A 20,118-nucleotide genomic window follows, 5' to 3' on the forward strand; every position below is an offset into this window, starting at 1 on the left:
GGTGCATTGAACTAGACATGATGCCTAGTCAGGATCTTTGTATTGGCATATTGCAACTACACTATTATTGTCTAGTAAGTTGCAAAAGTGACTGGTGTCTACTGTCAATGATGTATCTTAAAGTCTCTGTTCTCTTTTGTAGGTAGACCATCAAGATAGCACTAACAGCAAAGTACCAGTTGATTGTAAGGGTATGTTTTATATTAAAAAAATTGCAATTAATGCAGGTGAAGAAGCTTTCTTAAGGTCAACAACTGACTTCTGCCCTATGTTAATAATAAAATGACGACATGGCATTTTTATATGCCTGTGAATTGGATAGCGATCAAGTTATCTGGCCAGAAAACACAAGGATAAAATGGTTAGAAGTATACCTGAACAGGCATTAAATGAGATGAAACTATGGCAAGGAAAAGTAGTACTACTTATGCTATGGTCTCTAGTGGTATCCTGACCCTATATGTAATTAGATAAACCTAATTCTAGCATTTAAAAATTACAGAAATACTAGGTTTGCTTTAAAATGTTAGAATGACATATACTTGTCAGTTCAGTATCTTTAGAAGACAGAGAATTAAAGAGACTTGAATAATTCTAACAAAGCTTCATGTTTTTGATAGAATTTGCAAGTGGGAAAGGAAGTGGTAGATTAGGTGTCTGGCACATATGTAGGGTAAGCGTGTGACTTTCAGGTATTTAAGAAAGGGGAGAAAAATTTCAAGGGATTTTTGTCTGGGGTAAGTGCTTTTTAGAAGGCTGCTGTAATACCAGTTTTCACTTATTAATTTTTGTAATGAAGTTTATTTTACAAGGTCTATACTGACTTCTAATATTTTGTACTTGACAGATTTGGAAGAACTCTTAAAAGGCTCAGAGCAATCTAGTACAACTGCAGAAAATCACGTCAAATTTTCTCTTTGGGTTTCATTTTGTGAGATTTACAATGAAAGTTTTTATGATCTACTGATTCCTATATCAAATGACAAGAAAAGAAAAACACTACGCCTTGCTCAAGACATCAAGGGATGTTCTTATGTAAAAGGTGATTAGAATACATTGGAAATTTCCAAATGTGTAATTTGAGAAGTCAGTCTTCCTGTAATAATATTTTTCTAGATTAAAAAACTCCTAACTGTATTCACTGTGGCACTAGAAATGCCTGCTTTGACTAAGAAAGGCATCAATCTACATACACAGAATACCTGTACCTTTAATAGTGTTTTCTCTCTGTTGTTAACTGTAACTCTTAAAAGCTTGCCTGCACTCCACTGCCTTGATGTTTCTTTGAAATGGGAAAAACACTGAGAACAATTGACAAATTTTTAGTGATTTGTTTTTTTCCATTTTCTTAAAGATTCCAAATTCTTATCTATAGTTATAATTGGCTCAACAGTTCTATTTTTTAGTATTTTCTGTAGAGAAACACTTCAGAGAACATGTGAGAAAGTTCAGTCTGACTGCAAATTACATTTTACAGTACTCTGATCAAGCCCATGATGTAATTTGTTGTGGGTTGGGGGAAGTGGGGAGTTAGCAGAACTTAACAGTTGTTTGTTTCTGGCCATGGAAATAACAGGTTTCAAATCCTATTTGATTTGTTATAAGTTCTTTGGAAAATCAAGACACCAATTCTAGATTCAAGGCTTTTCTGTAGCTATTTGGCCTGCTCCTTTTATCTTTCATGTGCCAAACTACAGATTCAAAAAGCTGAATCAGATAATAAACCCAACTCCTTCATTTCTTCAAAGACTAGAAAATGTGTGAAGGAGGAAATAGTCTGCTTTGAGCTATGCTTCAGCATAATCTCTTTTTATAATGTTTGGAAATATAAGGCTGTTACTGATGTTATCGAGGAAAATCAGCTGAAGATTTTCTTATTTTTCTTAGTTACAGCTGGTATCAAGGGAGAATCTTGATCTTGTCGTTGTATAATTTCTGTCTGAAGCATGCTTAGTCAAATGTTTTTATGTCTCAGATAAACGTATTATTCTTGGTGTGCCTATCTCCTAATAACTTCTTTCTTTTTTGGTAATGATATTTACAAGATTACCATGTTTATTCTTCCTAAAGATCTGCAGTGGGTTCAGATTTCTGATTCTAAAGAAGCTTTTAGACTTCTAAAACTGGGGTTGAAACACCAGAGTATTGCAAGCACAAGATTAAATACTTTCTCCAGCAGAAGGTGAGAAACTTTTTGAATAACACTGGGCATAGGATGGTGTCTGGGAGGAAGAGGGAACTAAAATATGGATTGTGGCTTTTAGGAGGGGAAGAGACTTTAACAGGGTCTAGATATCTAGGTTTGGCTTCCTTTAGCACTATATGACCCAGTGTTTTTAGTCAAAAGGATTCAATCCTTCAGTAAGATGAACATGTACAAAAGCTAACAAATTTATCAAATACACTCCTTCAAGCAAAAGCACTTAGCTTTATTTCATCTAAATGTCTGAGGAAAAAGCAAAATAAAGGCTACACAAGCATCTCTTTTTAAAAGTTTCTATCTGATAGAGTATATGCTTAGACAAGCTGACAGATTCAACAGTATTTTGAACAGATGTTGTGGAGGCTAAAAATACTTTGAAGGTATTAATCTACTTTATCTTCTCTGCTGATTTAAACTTTTCCTTTTAGTCACAGCATATTCACAGTTAAGATACTAAAAATTGAAGATTCAGGAGCCCCACAAGTGACCCGAGTCAATGAGTAAGTTCAGAGCAGAGACCCTATCTTTTGTGATGAAGTTGTCAATTATCTTCTGTGTTGGTGTACTGGTACTGACTATATGCCCAGTGCTTCCTGGTAGAAACTCTTCCTATACCTAAGAAGGTAGACACTTTCTACTCACTTCCTACAATCATGCAGTACTTGGCCCTCTATCTCTAGCCATCAGGTTGCAGTGCTGTTCTGTATCTTGTCCCCTCTGTTCAGCACAAGGTTCTGTTAGCCTGCTATATACCTAAACTCATCTAAGTCCTCAGAAGGAAGAGGATGGCTGGGGAGGAGGGGAATAGGAAGTGTATTGGGAAAAGATTTGTCAGGAAGTAATGTAAAATTTGATTGGGAAAGCAACACTGAAAAGGATGGAAGTGTTCGTGCAGATGAAGACCAAGAAATTCTTTCTCTAAAAACAGTGATTGTTTGTAAAAGTGAATAATTTTGCACGTTCTAAAGGTAAATAAAGGGAATTTTCCTTATCTGTTTTTAGATTGTCAATGTGTGATCTTGCTGGTTCAGAAAGATATGCCAAGACCCACAATGAAGGTCACAGATTGAAAGAGAGTGGAAATATAAACACCTCTCTTCTGATTCTGGGCAAGTGTATTAACGCACTCAAGAATTCTCAACAGTCAAAGTAAGTCCTTTTATAAATTGCAAACTGGTTGTGGCTTTTAGATATTACCTACAATGTTTGAAATATGCAATGCTAATACTAAGTTTTTGGTGGAAACAATGTATAGACTTGTTGATCTACCAAAGTTATCTTAAACTTGCCTTGTTCTGCTCTTTAAAGCATCAGTTCTAATCTCCTTTAAGCATGCTATCATATATTTTAGCAATTTAACTTAACTCTTTTGATCTTGGTTTATCAAAAAAACAAACTTTGGAATAAGTTTTAAACCCCGTTTTCACTAGTGTCATAGTGTCAAATTTTTAGCCTTTTATTACTCAACTGTCTATACTTTAGTGTAACATTTTTTCATCAGCAGAATATTACTGTGCACAATTTGACAAAACTTGTCTGTTTTTTTCATAAATACTGACATAACTTTTAACACTCTCCTCCTGATCCAGCTAACCATATGCCAACAAAAAAAAGCCTTCCTACTATTTATGCCCTAGCTTGAGGATCTAAATAAGAGTGAAATAATACAAAAAGCTAGTTGTCTAAAAACCGGTACAATATATAGTCACAGCTGGATATAACTGTCTAGGAACTGCTTTCTCCACATGTTCTCATTTGCTTCTGTCCCAGAAGTTAAATGAACTCAGTTTGCTGATTGATGTGCTTCGCCATATTCCCTTACCCATAACACTCTTCCTGACAGCCTGTTCAAAGTCTGTAACGCCTTAAGATGAAGAAGCTTTGCTAGCGCATGTTCCTGAATATGTTTTGTGAATTTACAGTCTGTCTTATTTTTCTCTTCTTTCCAGATAGGAAGGATGCATTAAAACTAGTGGCTGCTTAGAGGGCTGTTAATGTATTCAGAATGTCTTTTTCTGATCCTAATAATTTGGAATTTTAAGAGATCATGCTTCAGAGCATTTCATCTATATTGTTAAAGTGTTAATACATGCCTTTTGCAAATTGAATAGGAAATAGTCCAAAATAATTTTAAGAAAGTTACTATCAGTCCTGCAGCAAAGCTACATGTGAGCTATATATGTACTCTGGTAGGAGTGTCACTATCTTCCTGAGTTCTGCAGCACTGTTCATATAACTGAATAGCTGTTATGTGTCCAAAATGCAGGCAACCTATTTGTTGGCAAGTGTGTGTTCAGTTATGTTTTAGAAATTCTCATAAAATTTCCTATAAGCATCAAAAACTACATCACCAGCTGTTAAATTCAAAGGCACAAATTGTGATTTCTAGCAAGTGCCAAACTGCTGGGAAATTACGAAGAAAGTTCTGAAAAGTATCTCCATGTGTTTGGTGTATGCTCATTTTCTTGCCTAGGCACTTGCTATTGTCCATTCTCAGAGGCCGGGTACTGAGTAAGAGAGATCTCTGATAATGTTGGATACTGCATGCCTAGAACTAGATATGTTCTCTTCATTAATGTGGAAAGGAAGAGAGAGGTTGGGGTATAGTTTGATGTAGCATGAGGCTATGTGACCCACCCAAGGCTAAACGCTGAACACTCTTTTAGTTTAAGTGCTCCCATAGGCTATAGCAATACAACCAATCTAAGACAATGGCTAAAGCCACAGTCACAACCACATGGTCTCTCTACAAACAGCTGCATCTAGTCCAAAACAATTTAAATTAATTTCATGACTAATACTTCAATAAATATTTTTAAGTCTTCATACTGGGTAGCTTTTACACTGACTGGAAATTATTAAGCATCTGGTCATCTGTTCTTTTGTCTTTAAAGGTTGCAGCAGCACATACCCTTTCGGGAAAGTAAGCTAACTCATTTCCTTCAAGGATTCTTCAGTGGAAAGGGGAGGGTATACATGATAGTAAACATAAGCCAATGTGCTTCAACATATGATGAAACACTCAATGTGTTAAAGTTCTCAGCCATTGCACAAAAAGTAAGTGTGTTGCAGTTTATCTTGATCAGTACATCTGATTTGCCTTTAAAGAGCAGATTCCTCACTTCTAAGAATATTAATTTACTTACTGGATTTTTCTGTCTCATGTTGCAATCGTATTTTCTATTTACTCCTAGTCAGGCTTTATTTCCTTGTAAAGCTTTTAAAAAGGCTTTGTTGAGACATTTTTTTTGTGTGTGTGTGAGTGGGAACATCTCCTATTAAAAGTATGTAATTCCCATAAAATATCCAGCCTGACAAGACACTTGCTATATTTGAAAGAAATTCCATGAAATCTGGGTGAATTTTTCTTCTGTAGTCATAACATGCTCTCACCTAGGAGCAAGTCTAGCTGCCCCATATACTACTGCTATCCTAATTTGGAATATTGCTCACTTTAAATATATAGGTTGAGCACCAAAGAGAATTTGAAAGGTCATCTTTATGTCCTTAGAAGCTTCAGTAGGAAGGTGGAGGTTAAGCAGAATGAGTAGGAGTAAGTGCAGTGATATAACCCTGGCAGAGTTGGAAGACAAAAGTATTGGGGATCAGTGCTGCAGCCTTAATGGAAGCCATGGAAAACTTATGTTGACAGTTAGATATGTTCAAAGGACAATAGATCCAGGCCTTCAGAATATGGAGCCATCTAAACGGGTTAAGTACAATGCTAAAACAGAATTTGTTGGATGGCATTTGTGTAATGCAGCTAGAAACTCAAAGTATAGGAAATAAGAAATCTGTTGGTAGATGAGGTAGCCACCCTCTTGTATGTTGTAAAGCTAGTGAAACGGTGTTGCTGCAATCAAAAGAAGGGTTAGACTCTAAAGTGATTCCTTCATACTCTAGCTGGAAACCAGTTGAAGTAGTGTCTATGAACAGATGATAGATCGGGGGAATACTATGCTCAGGAGACCTATAGGGAAGTGCAACAGGTATATCTTGGAAGTGCCAGTAGAGGATTAAAAAATACTGAAGATTATTCTTTGTTTTCTGGGTAGGTTTTAGCTATGGACACATCTGTTCTTGTCCAAGATCAGTCATTTGACCAGAAACCAGCAACAACATCATCACTACTCAGTAATACTAAAATGCGAATCTCAAGGAGAAGAGTTGCTGTCCTATGGGACAGGAGCTTAGAAGATGTGATTGAAGATGATAATGAGATGGAGGAACAGCATATATCAGGAGAAGAAGCAGTGCAGAAACATGAAGAAGATAAAGTTCTTATTGGAAAAAAAGAGTATATGGTATGTACCAGGGGTATGTTAAGAATTAGGGTAGCATGGAGTCTTGAGGCAAGGTATTTTCTGATTTTTTTTTTTTTTTTTTTTTTCCCCATCTCACCCTTTTTTTTTTTTCTGATCACCCTTATTTTATCTAAATCCAGCATTAAGAACTAAAAGTGGGATTACTTGTGATGTGGTGCCTGTTGTGGGAAAACTATAATGTGTCTAAATGTAGACTAAGCAGTAAGAATTGCAGATTTGGCTTTCTCTCCCTTTGGTAGCCTGTGGTCAATGCACAGCACGTATTACCTGCTTTTAGCAATACAGAAGGCTGTTCCTCTGTATTCTGTGGACAAGAAAACACTGAAAACTGTTCCTTAAGGAACAGCAAATTTAGTCAATTCTAGGGAAGATGAGGAGGACTAGGAACTGTTTTGTGAAGGTTTCGTTAATATTGCCCCAGAAATGACCATCTGGAAAACAAGAGCCGAATCCTGTGCAGCTTAAGTCTGTTTAAGACAACTTCAGCAATTCTTGTAATAAAATGGATGTTCTTTACAAATGCCTGCTCTGTGCAAACTTATAAACTGCCGTGTTAGTACCAAAGAGATCTTCTGATCTACTTATAAATCTTCCTGTTTATGAATAAGCTAATAAAAGAACTGGAAGAGCTTTTGTCAGGTGGAAGAGTAAAGTGGTGTTGTAGTATTTGAGGAATGAGCAAAATCTCACTTCTGGGAAAGCATTTCTTTATGAAAATCTTCATACTAATGGTAATTCTAGATGCTGCTAAGTCTCGTAGAAGAGTTGAAGAACAAACTTATTACTGAAAAGAAGAATAAGTTACTGCTGGAATTACAAATACGTGAAGAGGTAACGCAGGAATTTGCCAAATATTTTGCAGAGCAGGAAATAGATTTCAGGTAAGTTAGTTTTAAGTGGTTTTTGAAGTTAATGATTTAAAAAAATGAAATTGAATTCACTTATTTCTTAAATCTGTCTCTTGGCTATAAGAGACTACAGCCTTCTGCTGGATTTACTGCCTCTGTTAATAGATCAGTTTCTGTTTGGACTATGAGTTCAGGAAAAATACTGTGTAGGAAAGGCTTTGATTGCGGGGGGATGGAGGAGGGTGTGTGTAATCAGTCAGCAGTGTTCCTGCAGAGCTCTCCCTAACAGAAGAAGAGCTTTGGTAGGATGTCTGTAGAAAGAGTGACACTTGCAAATTCTTTGGTTACTGCAGTCTTAGTGATACTTCGACTGGGTATTCTGGCTCAAGAAGCTTAGAAAAAATGCTTGTAGTCGAGTGTTAGCCATAATCTGTGCATATACATCTCCCCCTCATTCTTCAGGAGTGTGTGTGCAGGAAATGTACTTCTGCTTTGGTGTAGCAACACCATTTTGTCTATTGTTCTATTGTGCCAAAATAAAGAAAAAAATCTTTGTTTATAGGCAGCTGTGCTAATAACTTCTTAGCAGCTCATGCCAGCTAGCTTTTACCTGACTTATTTTTCCTACTATAGCAAGTTCATTTCTTACGAACGAGAACGTCTTGAAGAAGATTGTGACAGACGTCTGGAAATCTTCAAGGAACTTGTAAATGGTTATCTTGAAGACATGGATGAAGAAAATAAACTGAAGGATCAGCCTTGCAGTGAACAAGCTGGACCTCTGGTAATTTTATCCCCCTGATAACATCCCTTTCACTAACTACCTGCTATGGTGATGGTACATCTCCAGAATTAGAAGAATGGTTTCAAGGGATTGCGTGGTGTCTAACTGTATCCTCAGCAAGATACATTTCTCATGTTAAGTAGGAGTAGTTGCTGTGGTTTGGATATGCATTTAGGTATCTTTGGGGTTTTCTGCATTTCTGCAACACAAAATTACTGTGTACAAAGAAACTGTGGGAAAAGCTGCAACTGTGCTATAAACTGTTGCATTAAGAGCCTATTTAAGGTATTTGAAGCTGAATTCTTAGGCCCCGTATAGGCACTGTACTGGAGTGGTCCCAGAGACTTTTTTCCTCTTAAGGCTATTGTGGCTACAAGTGAAGCAATGAGAATTGTATATACACTTAAGCATAACTAAACTCTTAAGTTGAGGCTGGTTCTTGTGAGTTTGGAACCTTTTGTTTTTACAAAACCAGGGAGGAAAGATATAAAGTCAGCGTTCTAAGTACAACTTGATTTGATAAGTCATCACAAACTTATTTGACCTCACAAACTTTTACCAATATTTGTAAATTTCAGATGTATTCCTTGTAAAACTGTTTGCTTGCTGTGTTCATTTAGTGTTCCCATTGGGTGAAAATGCTAGCCTTTGTATTAAATTTGGAGGGGGTGCTTTTGTGGTGATATAAAGGAGATGTGATGGTCGGCCCTTAAATGCTTTAAAACTAAAGTAGCTGTTACTTGATGCTGGAGACTTCTGTGTGAAGGTAGACGGAAACTGCCAATCTGATTGCCTGTGAACCCACATGATGGCTTTGAAGTTAGAATGAACTGTACGTAGATGTTTGAGGACATAATGGTCTTCCAAGTTTTCAGTAGAAATAATGGGTATTGTGTAATTATTTGCTATTTCTAAACGGATATAAATCATCTTTCAGGATGAAGACTGTGGCATAGGGCCAGGCACTGACACTGATCTCGAGAGCATTACTGATTCTCTGCGGAGCAATGTCATTGATACCAAAAAGCAGGCGGAAGAAACACACAGACACGTCGTGTCTCTAGAGGACCCACAGGAAGCTATAGGTTCACTTGAAAAACAGCTGGGCAAAACTATCACTGAACTAACTCAGACCAGAGAAAAGCTGTCAAAGAAAACCAATGAACTAATCAAAATTCAAGAGCAGCTGACACAGAAAACCGAAGGTGAGCTCTGTGTGTGTGTGTGTGATGTGAAAGAAAAAAGAAATGACGAGTAAAATAGTAGTTGAGCATTGTAAAATCCAGTTGAGCAGGATTTTGGAACCAAATCATGTGTATAGAGGTGATAATCAATTGTTTTGTGTTTGTTCAGGTTGAACAATTCCAGAGGCCTTGATTATTTCATTTTTTAAGACAAACTTTAAAACTGTCAGTTGAAGACTTCTGAGTTGTGGGGTGACATGTCAACATTATTTATTTGTGATTTTATGGGGATATTGTGATCCCAGCACTTCACATTTTGCTGATGCAGTGTTTTCAGGTATTCTGTGGATTGTTCATAGATAAAAGTATCAGTACCTCCTAATATGATTTCAGCAGGTGTCTCTTGACGTGATCTATATTTTATACAGGCTGCAGGACCCAATTCTGTTCAAAAAACCCTGAATTGTTGAAATTGTCCTGTAAGTAGAAACCAACACAAAAATAAATGAGTCTATTCAAAAGCTACTCAAGTACCAGAAGATCTGGAAAAATGGATTACTGAGTAAACTATGTAATGACTGCTTACTTGATGCAGGCTTCTTTTCCTGTTACAGACTTTGAAATGCAGACGGTTAAATTGGATGAGGCTGCTGAGCAGCTTAAAGAGGCAACTGAGGTAATTTTTCTCAAAAAAAACTTGTGCAAAATTACTTGATTTAATATAAAATTTCAGTAGCTTAAAACGGTGTTGTAGTATGTTTCTAACTTCTTTTATATCAAGCTTAGCTTAACTGATCTTGCTTCTAAATGCATCATCGAGTTCAAGATTTTAACATTGAACTCCTTTCTTTTCTAAGAAAATGAATACACAGAATAAAAGGATTGAAATACTAATGGACATTGTGGAGCAAAAAGATGATGCTATCACGAGACTGCAAGATTTGATATCCTGTTTAGAAGAAACTATAAAAGATTATGTAAGTCTTAGACATCTCAATTTTCTGAAACTTATTTTTCAAAAAAAAAAAAATCTAAATCTGTGCTTATAATGGACTTGACTATTTTGGAAAACTGAAATTTTCTGTAAGTAATTGCTACTTTCTTGAAATGGCAGCAGGTGAAGTTGGCATTGAAACTGAAGTTACAGCAGAATGTGTGCGGAGGTGTCTGTGGAAAATAGGACTTTTGGAAGCAGTGATCTGGAGTTGTTATTGGAGGACTGTCGATGAGACTATGAAGAGCCCCACTCTAAAGGGAAAAAATAAAACCCAACACTCAAACTGGGAGGACTTGAGCAGCGGGAAGAGAGGGATAATGTCGCTGTCTGTTTTATTTTTGCCTGAATGGAAGAGGAAGGAAAGGAGGTTTTGCTGCAGCAAAAGCTCAGATTTAATTGAAGTTAGAAGTTAATGTGAGAAGGACAGCGATTGTGTAAATTGGCAACAAAAATCAGTGTGTTCCACCTACTACTACCATGCACACAAACTTTTTAGGGCAGAGCAATAAGATGAACGTATTGAGCAGAGTTTGAACTAAGAGTGGGTGGCCAGGATATCTCTGCTTTTGATGTGATTAATAAAACTTGCAGCTGGCTAGTCTACTGCTAGCTGCTGAATGCCAAAAGACTAGCTTGGCTACATGTATATACAGGTTAAAAAAAATAAATAAACCATGCAGTTAGGTGGTTTTTTGAGGCTGATGCCCAGTAACTTGAAATGTAGTTCTGAGAACATTGTAAATTAAACTTAGGCAGCACTGTGATCCATTTTTCTCTTCCACTGTGAACTTAATGCTTTGACCATACTTAATCTTCTGTTCCCTTTCTGCCTCCGAGCACCTTAGCTTTTCAATAGCATGAATGCTCAGGGTGATGACAGTTGTGATGACTGCTTCCTGTCACTGCTCCTTCCAAGAGAAAGGCCCCAGCTCTGGCCAGTGTTTCTACGAGACTTGGTGGCATGAAACTTAAAACATGACCACAAAGCTCAAGTCTGTTCTACAGATTTTTATTTTTTATTTTTTAAATGAATTACTTAGATGAGTGATTGGTCCTTGGCAACCAGCATGGCTTGCCCCTTGTGTCAGCTTGTGAGGAAAGAAACTTTATTCTTAGTCAAATATATAGTCTAAAGTATGTATGACAGAACTGTCTAGGCTTCCAAACTGCATCAGATCTGTCATGATAAAATTGATCTATGGTTTTGCTGAAGGCGGTTAAAACTCCCAGCTCTACCAACTATGACAAGAAAGTGACAAACTTGTAGAGCTGACCATTGGCCCTTTGAGCAAATAATGAATTTCCTCAACTCTTTCGACAGGGGGTAAACTCGTTTTGCATTTTGTAGTTTCTGAGTCTCTTGCTCTACTTTCTGCACAAACAGTGCAAATCATTGTGCTTCTTACAGTCTGAAGGTAGACCTGCTTTTTGCTTGAGTAACTGATCTGTAACTGACTTGTTCTTCTGACAACCCCTATACAGGTTACCCAGATAGATTTGTTAAAATATTTGCATCTAAAAGATTACTAAGCCTTTGAAATGCTCACTTTGTAAAACTTCATAGTAATTGATCTTATTTTAACACAGGACAACACTGTAACTACCATGAAAAGAGAACTGGCAGAAAAGAACTCTAAGGAAGTGATTGAAAGCAGCCAGTTTAAGAATTGTGAGGAGACTGTATTGAAAGTGGGAAGGAAACGCTGCTCTGAAAGTCAGCCTATTGTGGAAGAAGAGCCACCTGCAAAGAAAGGTAAAATTTCTACCATCACTCAACGGGGCGCCTTCCAAAAAAAATTGATTACTATTCCAGAACAGAAGTGAAAAGTGGTGAAGTGTAGACATTATGTTGTGAGGAGAAAATCTACTATGTTAAACTGTAAATCAAAGTAACTGGCATGTAAATATCATCTTTGGCAGCAGGTCCTATACTGTTCACTGCAAAATGCTTAACATAAAAGTTAGTTTTCAGACTCTCTGCTGCTTTTTCTCATCTGTTAATGTACTTTCAGACTCAGCTGTAGTTCTTAATTTCTTAACAGTTGTTTTTATACTAAATTGCTGCTTCTGGACTTCTGGGAAAGTAGCATCCCCTGCTTAAGTTTTTTAAAATTGCCTACGCAAGCGTCAGAGGTGTAAGTGATTGTTCAGTCGTACAGCACGGACTGTGACACTTGGTGTTTCGTGTGTATGCGTGTGTGAACACACCAGCTTTGCTCACGGTGCCTATGCTGGCAAAGGAGAAAAGCTTTTCACTTGAATGCAAGTAAAATTATTCTAAGTCCACAGATACCTATTTTGTGCAGCTCTCACGTTTGCACTTTCAGTCTTTTTTGCTTTCCTTGGTTTATCTGTGTGCTTACCATTCTTTTGAGAATGAGGTGAATAAACCTTCAATCGTAAGGGTGGAACTGAGAAGGACACCACTACTTATGTTACCCATTTCATTAAATCTATTAATTGGTGAGATTGAGCTCTATGGGACTGACTTGTACAAAGTGGTATTTGTAAGATCTGCCTGTCTCTTCCTTGACTTCAGGACAGAGCTGGGCTCCAGTTTCTCATACCGCTATGGAAAGCAAATGCCAAAGGAGAAGGAAAGATCTTCCCTTTGCATCCCTTACTTTCTTGCCTTCTTCCTGCAGAACAGGTGCAAGTAGAAAGATCTTCCAGGCAATTATTTGGGTGAGGATAAGAGAGAAGAAGAGAATAAGGTTAAAAATGGGGATGAGAAAATATCTATCTCCATAAAGAGGGATAAAACATGTTAAAGGGGGACTCGGCAGATTCACATGATCACAGAAAACTGAGGATACAGATGGTGAATAAACTGAATGCTGGACTGTCATTCCTCACTGCAGTGAAAGAACAAGGGAATGTTTAGTCTAGAAGATCAGTTTAAGTTTATGGAACACAGCACTTCATGCACAGGTAGTGAACTTCTAGCATTTGCTGCCCTAGAAGGTGAGAGACACAGATAATTCTCCGATTCCAGGAGTGGTTAGACAAGCTAACAGCCAACAGGTTCATACATAGATACTGAAACAGTTAAGCAGGGATGTATGTCTCATGTTCCACCAACATTCCCAGGTGTCCTCTGTCAGAAAAGGTTTGTGGGAAGTAGCTGGGCCTGCCAACAGCAGCAAAAGGAGGCAAAATATTAGGCTGGGTCAACCGATGGTGTGTCATCCACTAGGGCACTTCTGATGTCTGTACAGCTTGTTCAAATAAGTGTAATTTGAAGTCCTTCTTAAGAAAAGCTTCTGTCTGTACCAGATGCATCTCTTATTTGTCCCTACCTTTTTTGGTTGGGATGAATACTGGATGCTAGCAGGACCATTTGATAGTGCCGCCTATATAAATGTTACAGGAAGGGGGTGAGAACTGAAGCTGATGCAGATTCTTTGATATACTGTATGTTAGTAGGTTTCTTATCTCATGACTGAAGCTTGTGTAAACAAACAAAAAATAGAGAAGCGATAGCTCTTCTCAAACAGAAATTAGATAACAGAAACAAGAAATTAGATAACAGGGCCAATTAATGACAGCGCTGAGATTTTCTTTTTATTGGGAAAGCTCATCAGTCATGTTAAATATGTTTGATTTGTGAGTATTGAGAATATAAGGCATCTAATTTAAAAACTGAGTTGTTAGATGCTCTGTCATGAAGAAACTTAAATAAACTTACATTTAACTGTTCTCGTTAAACATACTTGGTACAATAGAAAAATGAGCACAGGTACTTTGTGATGGCTTTTGTAGAATTTAGACACGCTAGTGGCCTATGACCACAGCTTATTTCATGAGAAGACAGGTTATCTTGTCTTGAGGTTCAAGTTTTTGTACTCTTCTCTAGGACTTGCCTCCCATGTTTTGGGATGGGTTTTCTTCCTTTCTTAGTACTTCCTACATAAGAAGCTTCTGCACTGAATATCACGTATCTTCTTGCACTAATATTTATCCTGGTTTGTTACATGATTGTGGCTGTCAGTACAAAGCACCTCGATCACCTCTAAATCCTCTTATGAATCATCGTACCCTTCTCACTATAGCTGTTGGGCAAACCTCTGCTACTTCTTTTATCTTGGCACCTTAGATCACAAAATACGTCTTAAGACATACTTGGCCCCTCTCCCTGTTAGTGAAGTACGTAAAATTGATGTCCAGTGGGAGTTTGTAATATTTTGTCTGATATGTTTTCTTGAGGCTACGCAACTAGGCTTTCAGAGAAAACCATCTCCAACTCCCAAATTTTTAATCTTGTAGTATTTAGAAGCATGGCTTTATAAGCCAAAGTAAAGCTGCTGTTTTCTCTGACTGAGCAGGAACACTTGATACATCTAACTAGGACAGAAAAGAAAAGGTACAGAAAAGCAGGAGGAAAAAAGTGTCCTGTAGAACTTGAGCCCTCTAAAAATAATCAAAACCCAAAACCTGAATTGAGGTTTTGACTTCAGGGAGGGGGAACAGTCCTAAGCTAACAAAATGCTGATGGAAATTTGGGATTATGATAGAATGTTGTAGATCTTTCTGGGAGAACCTTACATGCAACACATTAGATGTGGGCATAAGTAATCCTTTTATCTAGTTTAGAAACCAACTGAAAAAAAAGAGAAGACAGTCCCAAACACTAAGCAGAAAACTTGTGCAGGATTTTTAGCCGAACTTTTAAAGTAAGGACATACGGAGTATGACTGAAAATTCTCAGGGAAGTATACAATGCCATTGCTTTTCTAGATGTAAAATGAGTGATTGGCTGTATTAACAGGATTGTTGAACCAGTGAAAGTGGAAACTAGCCATAACTGTGAACGTTATTGAGCTCACAGCTATTACTACATATTAGTAAAGCTAGCTAGATTTTTCTGTAGTGGTGCAGAGTAGAAGGCTGGAACAGAGCCACGGCAAAATGTTCTTTAAGGCTCCTGAACGCCTCTTGCTGCAAACTGTCTATAAGCCTAAGAGGCACCTACTGCATTTTAGACTGTTCAGAGGGTCTTTACTTCAGGACTTCAAAATGCCATAGGATATAAGGGGGTGGCTTTCAGATGGTGACCATTTTCCATATAGTAATTGCTATTTGGTAGTGCTAGTGACTTGTACTATTGATTTGAATCATCCTGAACTGTTGTTGTGGGGTTTGGATTTTTTTCAGGATGTATGAAGGAGAGTCGGGAGGATGACTCTCTAGACCAAAAGAGAACTGAGTATGTGACAACAAATAAAACTGAGAACTCTGCAGAAATCCTAGCGTTGAAGGAAAGAACTGAAACCTTGGAAGGGCAGCTAGCTGCACTTGAAGAACAATGCAGAAGAGAAAAAAACAAAAAAGAAGAGCTCAGTGGGCAAATAAAAAACTTGAATCTCAAGCTCTCTGCTTCTGAAGAAAGGGCTTCTGGCTTAGATGAAGAACTTCAGCGGTGTCGAGCTAACTATCAGGAGACTGTTTCGGAATTGGAGAAACAGAAAACTATCAATAGGGAACAAAAAGAAAAGATTATTCAGCTAAATAATGAAGTAGAAGGTGCTAAACAAAATATAATTTATAAAGTGTCACTAACTAAAACAATGCAGTCCAAAGTAGATGAGTTGTATAAATGTCTATTAGAGTCTTACACTGTGAATATCGATTCCGTTCATCTAGAAGACTCCTTAGACTCTCAGAAAGATGAACTAGACAGAGCTCTAATGAGTCCTGTATGCTTGGAGTCCCAAACTGCTTCCACAGCAGATCTGAGACAGGAGAACTCCTTTCATTGCAGTGTGGAAAGCATTTGGGAAGAATGCAAAAATATTATTAAGGCTTCTTCACAAAAAAGTCAGCGGATTCAAGAACTACTTGAACAAGTTGAAGACTTAAAGCAGGGACTTGATGATGCTGAGAATTATAATAATCAACTTCAAATAAGGTTAAATGAGGCTGCAAATCAAGATCAGCAGGATCACCAGGCTGTAGAGGATCAGGAAGTAATTGCACAGCTTGAAGAGGAAGTAGCCCGCTACCAGGAAAAAATAACAGAGCTTGAATGCGTTTTGGATATTTCTAGAACTAAAGATGTCATCATAAAACGGTTAGAAGAAGTACTTCAAGGAAAAATCTCTATTATTAACAATCTGGAAACTGATACAGAGGCTCTGCGGGAGGAATGTGCCAATTCAGACAAAAAACTGAAAGAATTAAACGATCAGAAAGCAGATCTAAAGGAGGAAGTTGTGCAGTTGAGGAACAGCTTGGAAAACGTGAAACACACTCTTCAAGAAAAGGAGAAAAATGAAGATGAGCAAATACAAATTATAGAATTGTAAGTAAATAATGAGAGAATTCCTAGCCCTTTGAGAGGAGACTCAAGTTAAAACTATCTTCTGTGAACATCAGTTTATTTTGACATAACACACTTGCATGTTTGTCAACTTTATTAACCAAACTGGTGAAGAGCTCTTAATATTACACTACTTAATCTCTATGTTTGCATATTTTGCTAGCTATGTTTTCCACCCCTGTTTGTGTATTTCAGAAATACAGATCCAAATCATGCAGAACTCTTGTAGGGGGAAACAGGAAATGCTGGATTATTTGGGAATTTCTAATAGTATTATGTTGCATACCCTTTTTGGAGGAAATTACATCGCTTAATGTTATATCCTGTAACACGTATAAAAGCAGGCAGTGTTTTCTTTGGAAAGGACTGAATGGTAAAAAGGAAAATAAGAAAGGAAAAAATAAAAAGCCTAGTAATTAAACAGTAAACAACTGGCTTTGGTAATAGCTATTCTAGGTGAACACAGTATACTATAAGATCTTGAAGGAATAATGCGTGTAGGAGAGTAGAACTTCCCGAGCCCCCTCTACTTTTTAAATCTTTAAGAAATAAGAGATTAAATGTATCTGAGAGATTGTATTTGCTCTGTGGCAAGGAAATTGGGATCATGTAAAAATGGCTTTAAGATGCCATGTAGCCCTTCTGACTGGGGTTTCTTTTAGTTGCAGTAACGGTGGGCAGCTGCGTGTACTCTAAAACACAGTTTAGCATGAGGGTCTGGGGATCCCTGACCCTGTGCTTGTAAAATGTTGAAAGGTTTTCCTTTTGTGAGACCTTATTTTGTATTGTTAATTATAGAATTTAAGAAATCTTCTATTAGTTAATTGTAAAGTAAAAATCCAAGATAACTTACTGTAAGGTTTTTAAAATAAATATGACCATTTAAAAATAATCCCATTAAACTTCCTAATTATTTCGTAGCACTTAATAACAACAGGACTTGTTAAATGTTTTTTTTTACTTTCTTTTAGTTTGTATTTATTTTGATCCTTACAAGGGCTGGGATGTAAATATCAAGTTTAAAATTAATTGATATTAACTTTGTCCCTTTTGTTACTGTGTAAGGACATCTAATCATAGAAATGGTTACTCTACTACCGTGCTTAAAAAAAATAATTTTAAAAAATCACACTGTTCAAGAGTGAATCTGAGTGGTTTGTTACTTCAGGATTATGTAATAAGTAGCTGAAATCCAGAAGTAAAATTATATAGTTTGTCATTTAGCTGTTAGATCTGCCATTCTCTTCATGAATAAAACCAGCCATCAAAGAGCCTGAGTTAATGTGTAAAAGCTGTTTCTTTGAGATGTATAACACTGATGTTATTTATGTCTCTAATTTCTAATGCAAGGCTACGTAAAAATCTTTCTGAGAGCTCTGCCCTTGTACAGCATTTGAAAAAAGATTTGCAGAGGAAAGAGGAAGAATATGCAGATTTGAAAGAGAAGTTTTGTGATGCCAAGAAACAAATTCAGCAAGTACAAAACCAGGTTTGTAACCACAGGCCAAATGTTTCTTCTGCAAGTTTGTTTGGGGTTCTGTTAGTAAAACCTGTTTTCACCAGTCTCAAGCTACAGCTGTTAAAAGTGGTTCACAATAAGGCTGAGTTCAGTGATCAAGTTAGAGTGAAGCTTAAGTGACCTTGCCATTGAGCTGTAAGGTAAAGATAAGAGCGGATGTCAGAACGTGGATTAGTACTGATATTGAAGGGGGGGAAGTAAATTTTGTTAATACACTTGAAAAAAGGCTTGTCAAAAGTAGGCTTACCTGGTTATGGAGGAGGACTTAGTGATCTTCGTAACAACAGTAGCCTTATGTTGTTACTTGTGCTGACTTCAAAGCCTCAGAATGCAGACTCTTGGAAAATGTCATCTCTGGGAGGAAAAGATGGATTAACTGGAAAAGGAAAGCACAAACTTCTAGAGACTTTTTAAAATCCGAGATGTTGTCTATTAAGTTTGGGGAAAAGAAATGAAAAAATGGAATAGCTTTTACTAATGATGATTGTTAGTATTCAGTTATTAAGCAGTAGGATTTCTTAGAACCTCATGGGATATCGCAAGAACTTAAAATCCAGATGACTATTGCAAGAGTTTGGGCTTGCAAGTTAAGCTTTAAAAAAGTATTAATGTCTTCCCCAGCAGCCTGACATTTCAGGACATTTTCCCTACTCAACATGCAATGTATAATCGTTTGAGAAGTAGCAAGGAGTGGATGGGATCACATGTCAGGAAACACTTTTTCCTTTTTTAAAGGACAACTGAATTTGTAGTTTGATTAGGTTGTTTCCTGGTGGTTTGGTTTTGGTGGTGTGGTTTGTTGTTTTTCTTTTCCCTGCCAAACTTAATGCTCTATTCTATGGTGAAAATTGTTCCCTAGGAAGGATGTACAGTATAGTACACTTCTAGCCCCTGAAATTTAGCAAAAATGTTTGCAAATACTTGATTCTTGATTAAAATATTTTTTTATTTAGATAACTTGCAGAGCTTGTAAAAGGCTTATAGCTAAATGTTAGCTTTGCTTGCTGTCTTTGTGCATTGTTACAGGTGTGTGCAATGCAATCGGAGGAGAAATCCCTGAGGAATAAAGTTGATGAACTTCAGAAAATTAAAATCCAGCTTAGTAAAGAATTAGAGATGAAACAGCGTACAATCTTGCAATTTAAAAAGGTATTATATTTTTTTAAAATTTTACTTGCTTTTAATTTTTTTAACTAATCCAGTAATGAGGCAAATTTTCCAACCAACAGGAGAAAGCCTACAGAAATTGGGGTAAAAACAAGGGTAGCCAGCTGAAATTAGTCTTAATGGATGAATGAAAGATGTTTTGAAGAACTTCTCACTGCAGGACATAGGCAAATTGTTTTAAATAGAGTAATCTGCCTAGTAAATACATACATAATACCTGCAGATACCCTCATTCTGATGAGTGACACTTAGATATGTTAGTAGTAATGTCTTCTAAACACTTTTTAAGTCAGCCTGAATGCTCCTTTCACTATATTAAAAGCTTATTTATTCTCATCTGTTTGATTTTAAATACTTTAAAAGCTCAGAATGAGAAGCTACATGCTAATAAATGCTAATTAATAATAATAAATATAATAATAAATGCTAATCCAGCATGTATATTTGTTTCTTTCAACATGTTTCTGACATGTTTTCTTTGATTCACTTTCAATGTGATATTTAGGAGCAGTTGAATAATGAGAAGCTGGAAGCAGTCTCCAAACAGTATGAGCAAGCATGTAAAGGTCAGAAAAAGCCCTCGTTGTGCTATTTTTTGGGTGTAGAGTGGCAGCATAATAATTTGTGATGTCATCTAATTTGGAGAGTCTTACATATTTATACTTTAAAATACTGAGAAACTCCAACCTGGGCATTGAAATGTTACAGTCAGGAACTAATTTTTATTGAATCCTTATTAGCAGGAATATTTGAAAGCAAAGAAACAGTCTTA

General features: G+C 36.9%; 1 protein-coding gene across 1 annotated transcript in view; it reads left to right on the forward strand.

Annotated features, from left to right (window-relative positions):
* Positions 1–20,118, forward strand: part of KIF20B (kinesin family member 20B) — a 42,178-nt gene that overhangs the window by 7,911 nt on the left and 14,149 nt on the right. Inside the window, exons 8-24 of the mRNA XM_074908378.1 lie at positions 143–191; positions 848–1,042; positions 2,071–2,182; positions 2,632–2,703; positions 3,206–3,352; positions 5,098–5,260; positions 6,259–6,507; positions 7,270–7,409; positions 8,010–8,160; positions 9,098–9,365; positions 9,959–10,020; positions 10,202–10,321; positions 11,929–12,094; positions 15,496–16,642; positions 18,011–18,149; positions 19,206–19,328; positions 19,852–19,912. Of these exons, the coding sequence (XP_074764479.1) occupies positions 143–191; positions 848–1,042; positions 2,071–2,182; positions 2,632–2,703; positions 3,206–3,352; positions 5,098–5,260; positions 6,259–6,507; positions 7,270–7,409; positions 8,010–8,160; positions 9,098–9,365; positions 9,959–10,020; positions 10,202–10,321; positions 11,929–12,094; positions 15,496–16,642; positions 18,011–18,149; positions 19,206–19,328; positions 19,852–19,912 (3,364 nt within the window). The remainder of the gene's footprint in view (positions 1–142; positions 192–847; positions 1,043–2,070; positions 2,183–2,631; positions 2,704–3,205; positions 3,353–5,097; positions 5,261–6,258; positions 6,508–7,269; positions 7,410–8,009; positions 8,161–9,097; positions 9,366–9,958; positions 10,021–10,201; positions 10,322–11,928; positions 12,095–15,495; positions 16,643–18,010; positions 18,150–19,205; positions 19,329–19,851; positions 19,913–20,118) is intronic.

The sequence above is a fragment of the Athene noctua genome, chromosome 5, assembly GCF_965140245.1.
Source record: "Athene noctua chromosome 5, bAthNoc1.hap1.1, whole genome shotgun sequence".
NCBI classification, from domain to species: Eukaryota; Metazoa; Chordata; class Aves; order Strigiformes; family Strigidae; genus Athene; species Athene noctua.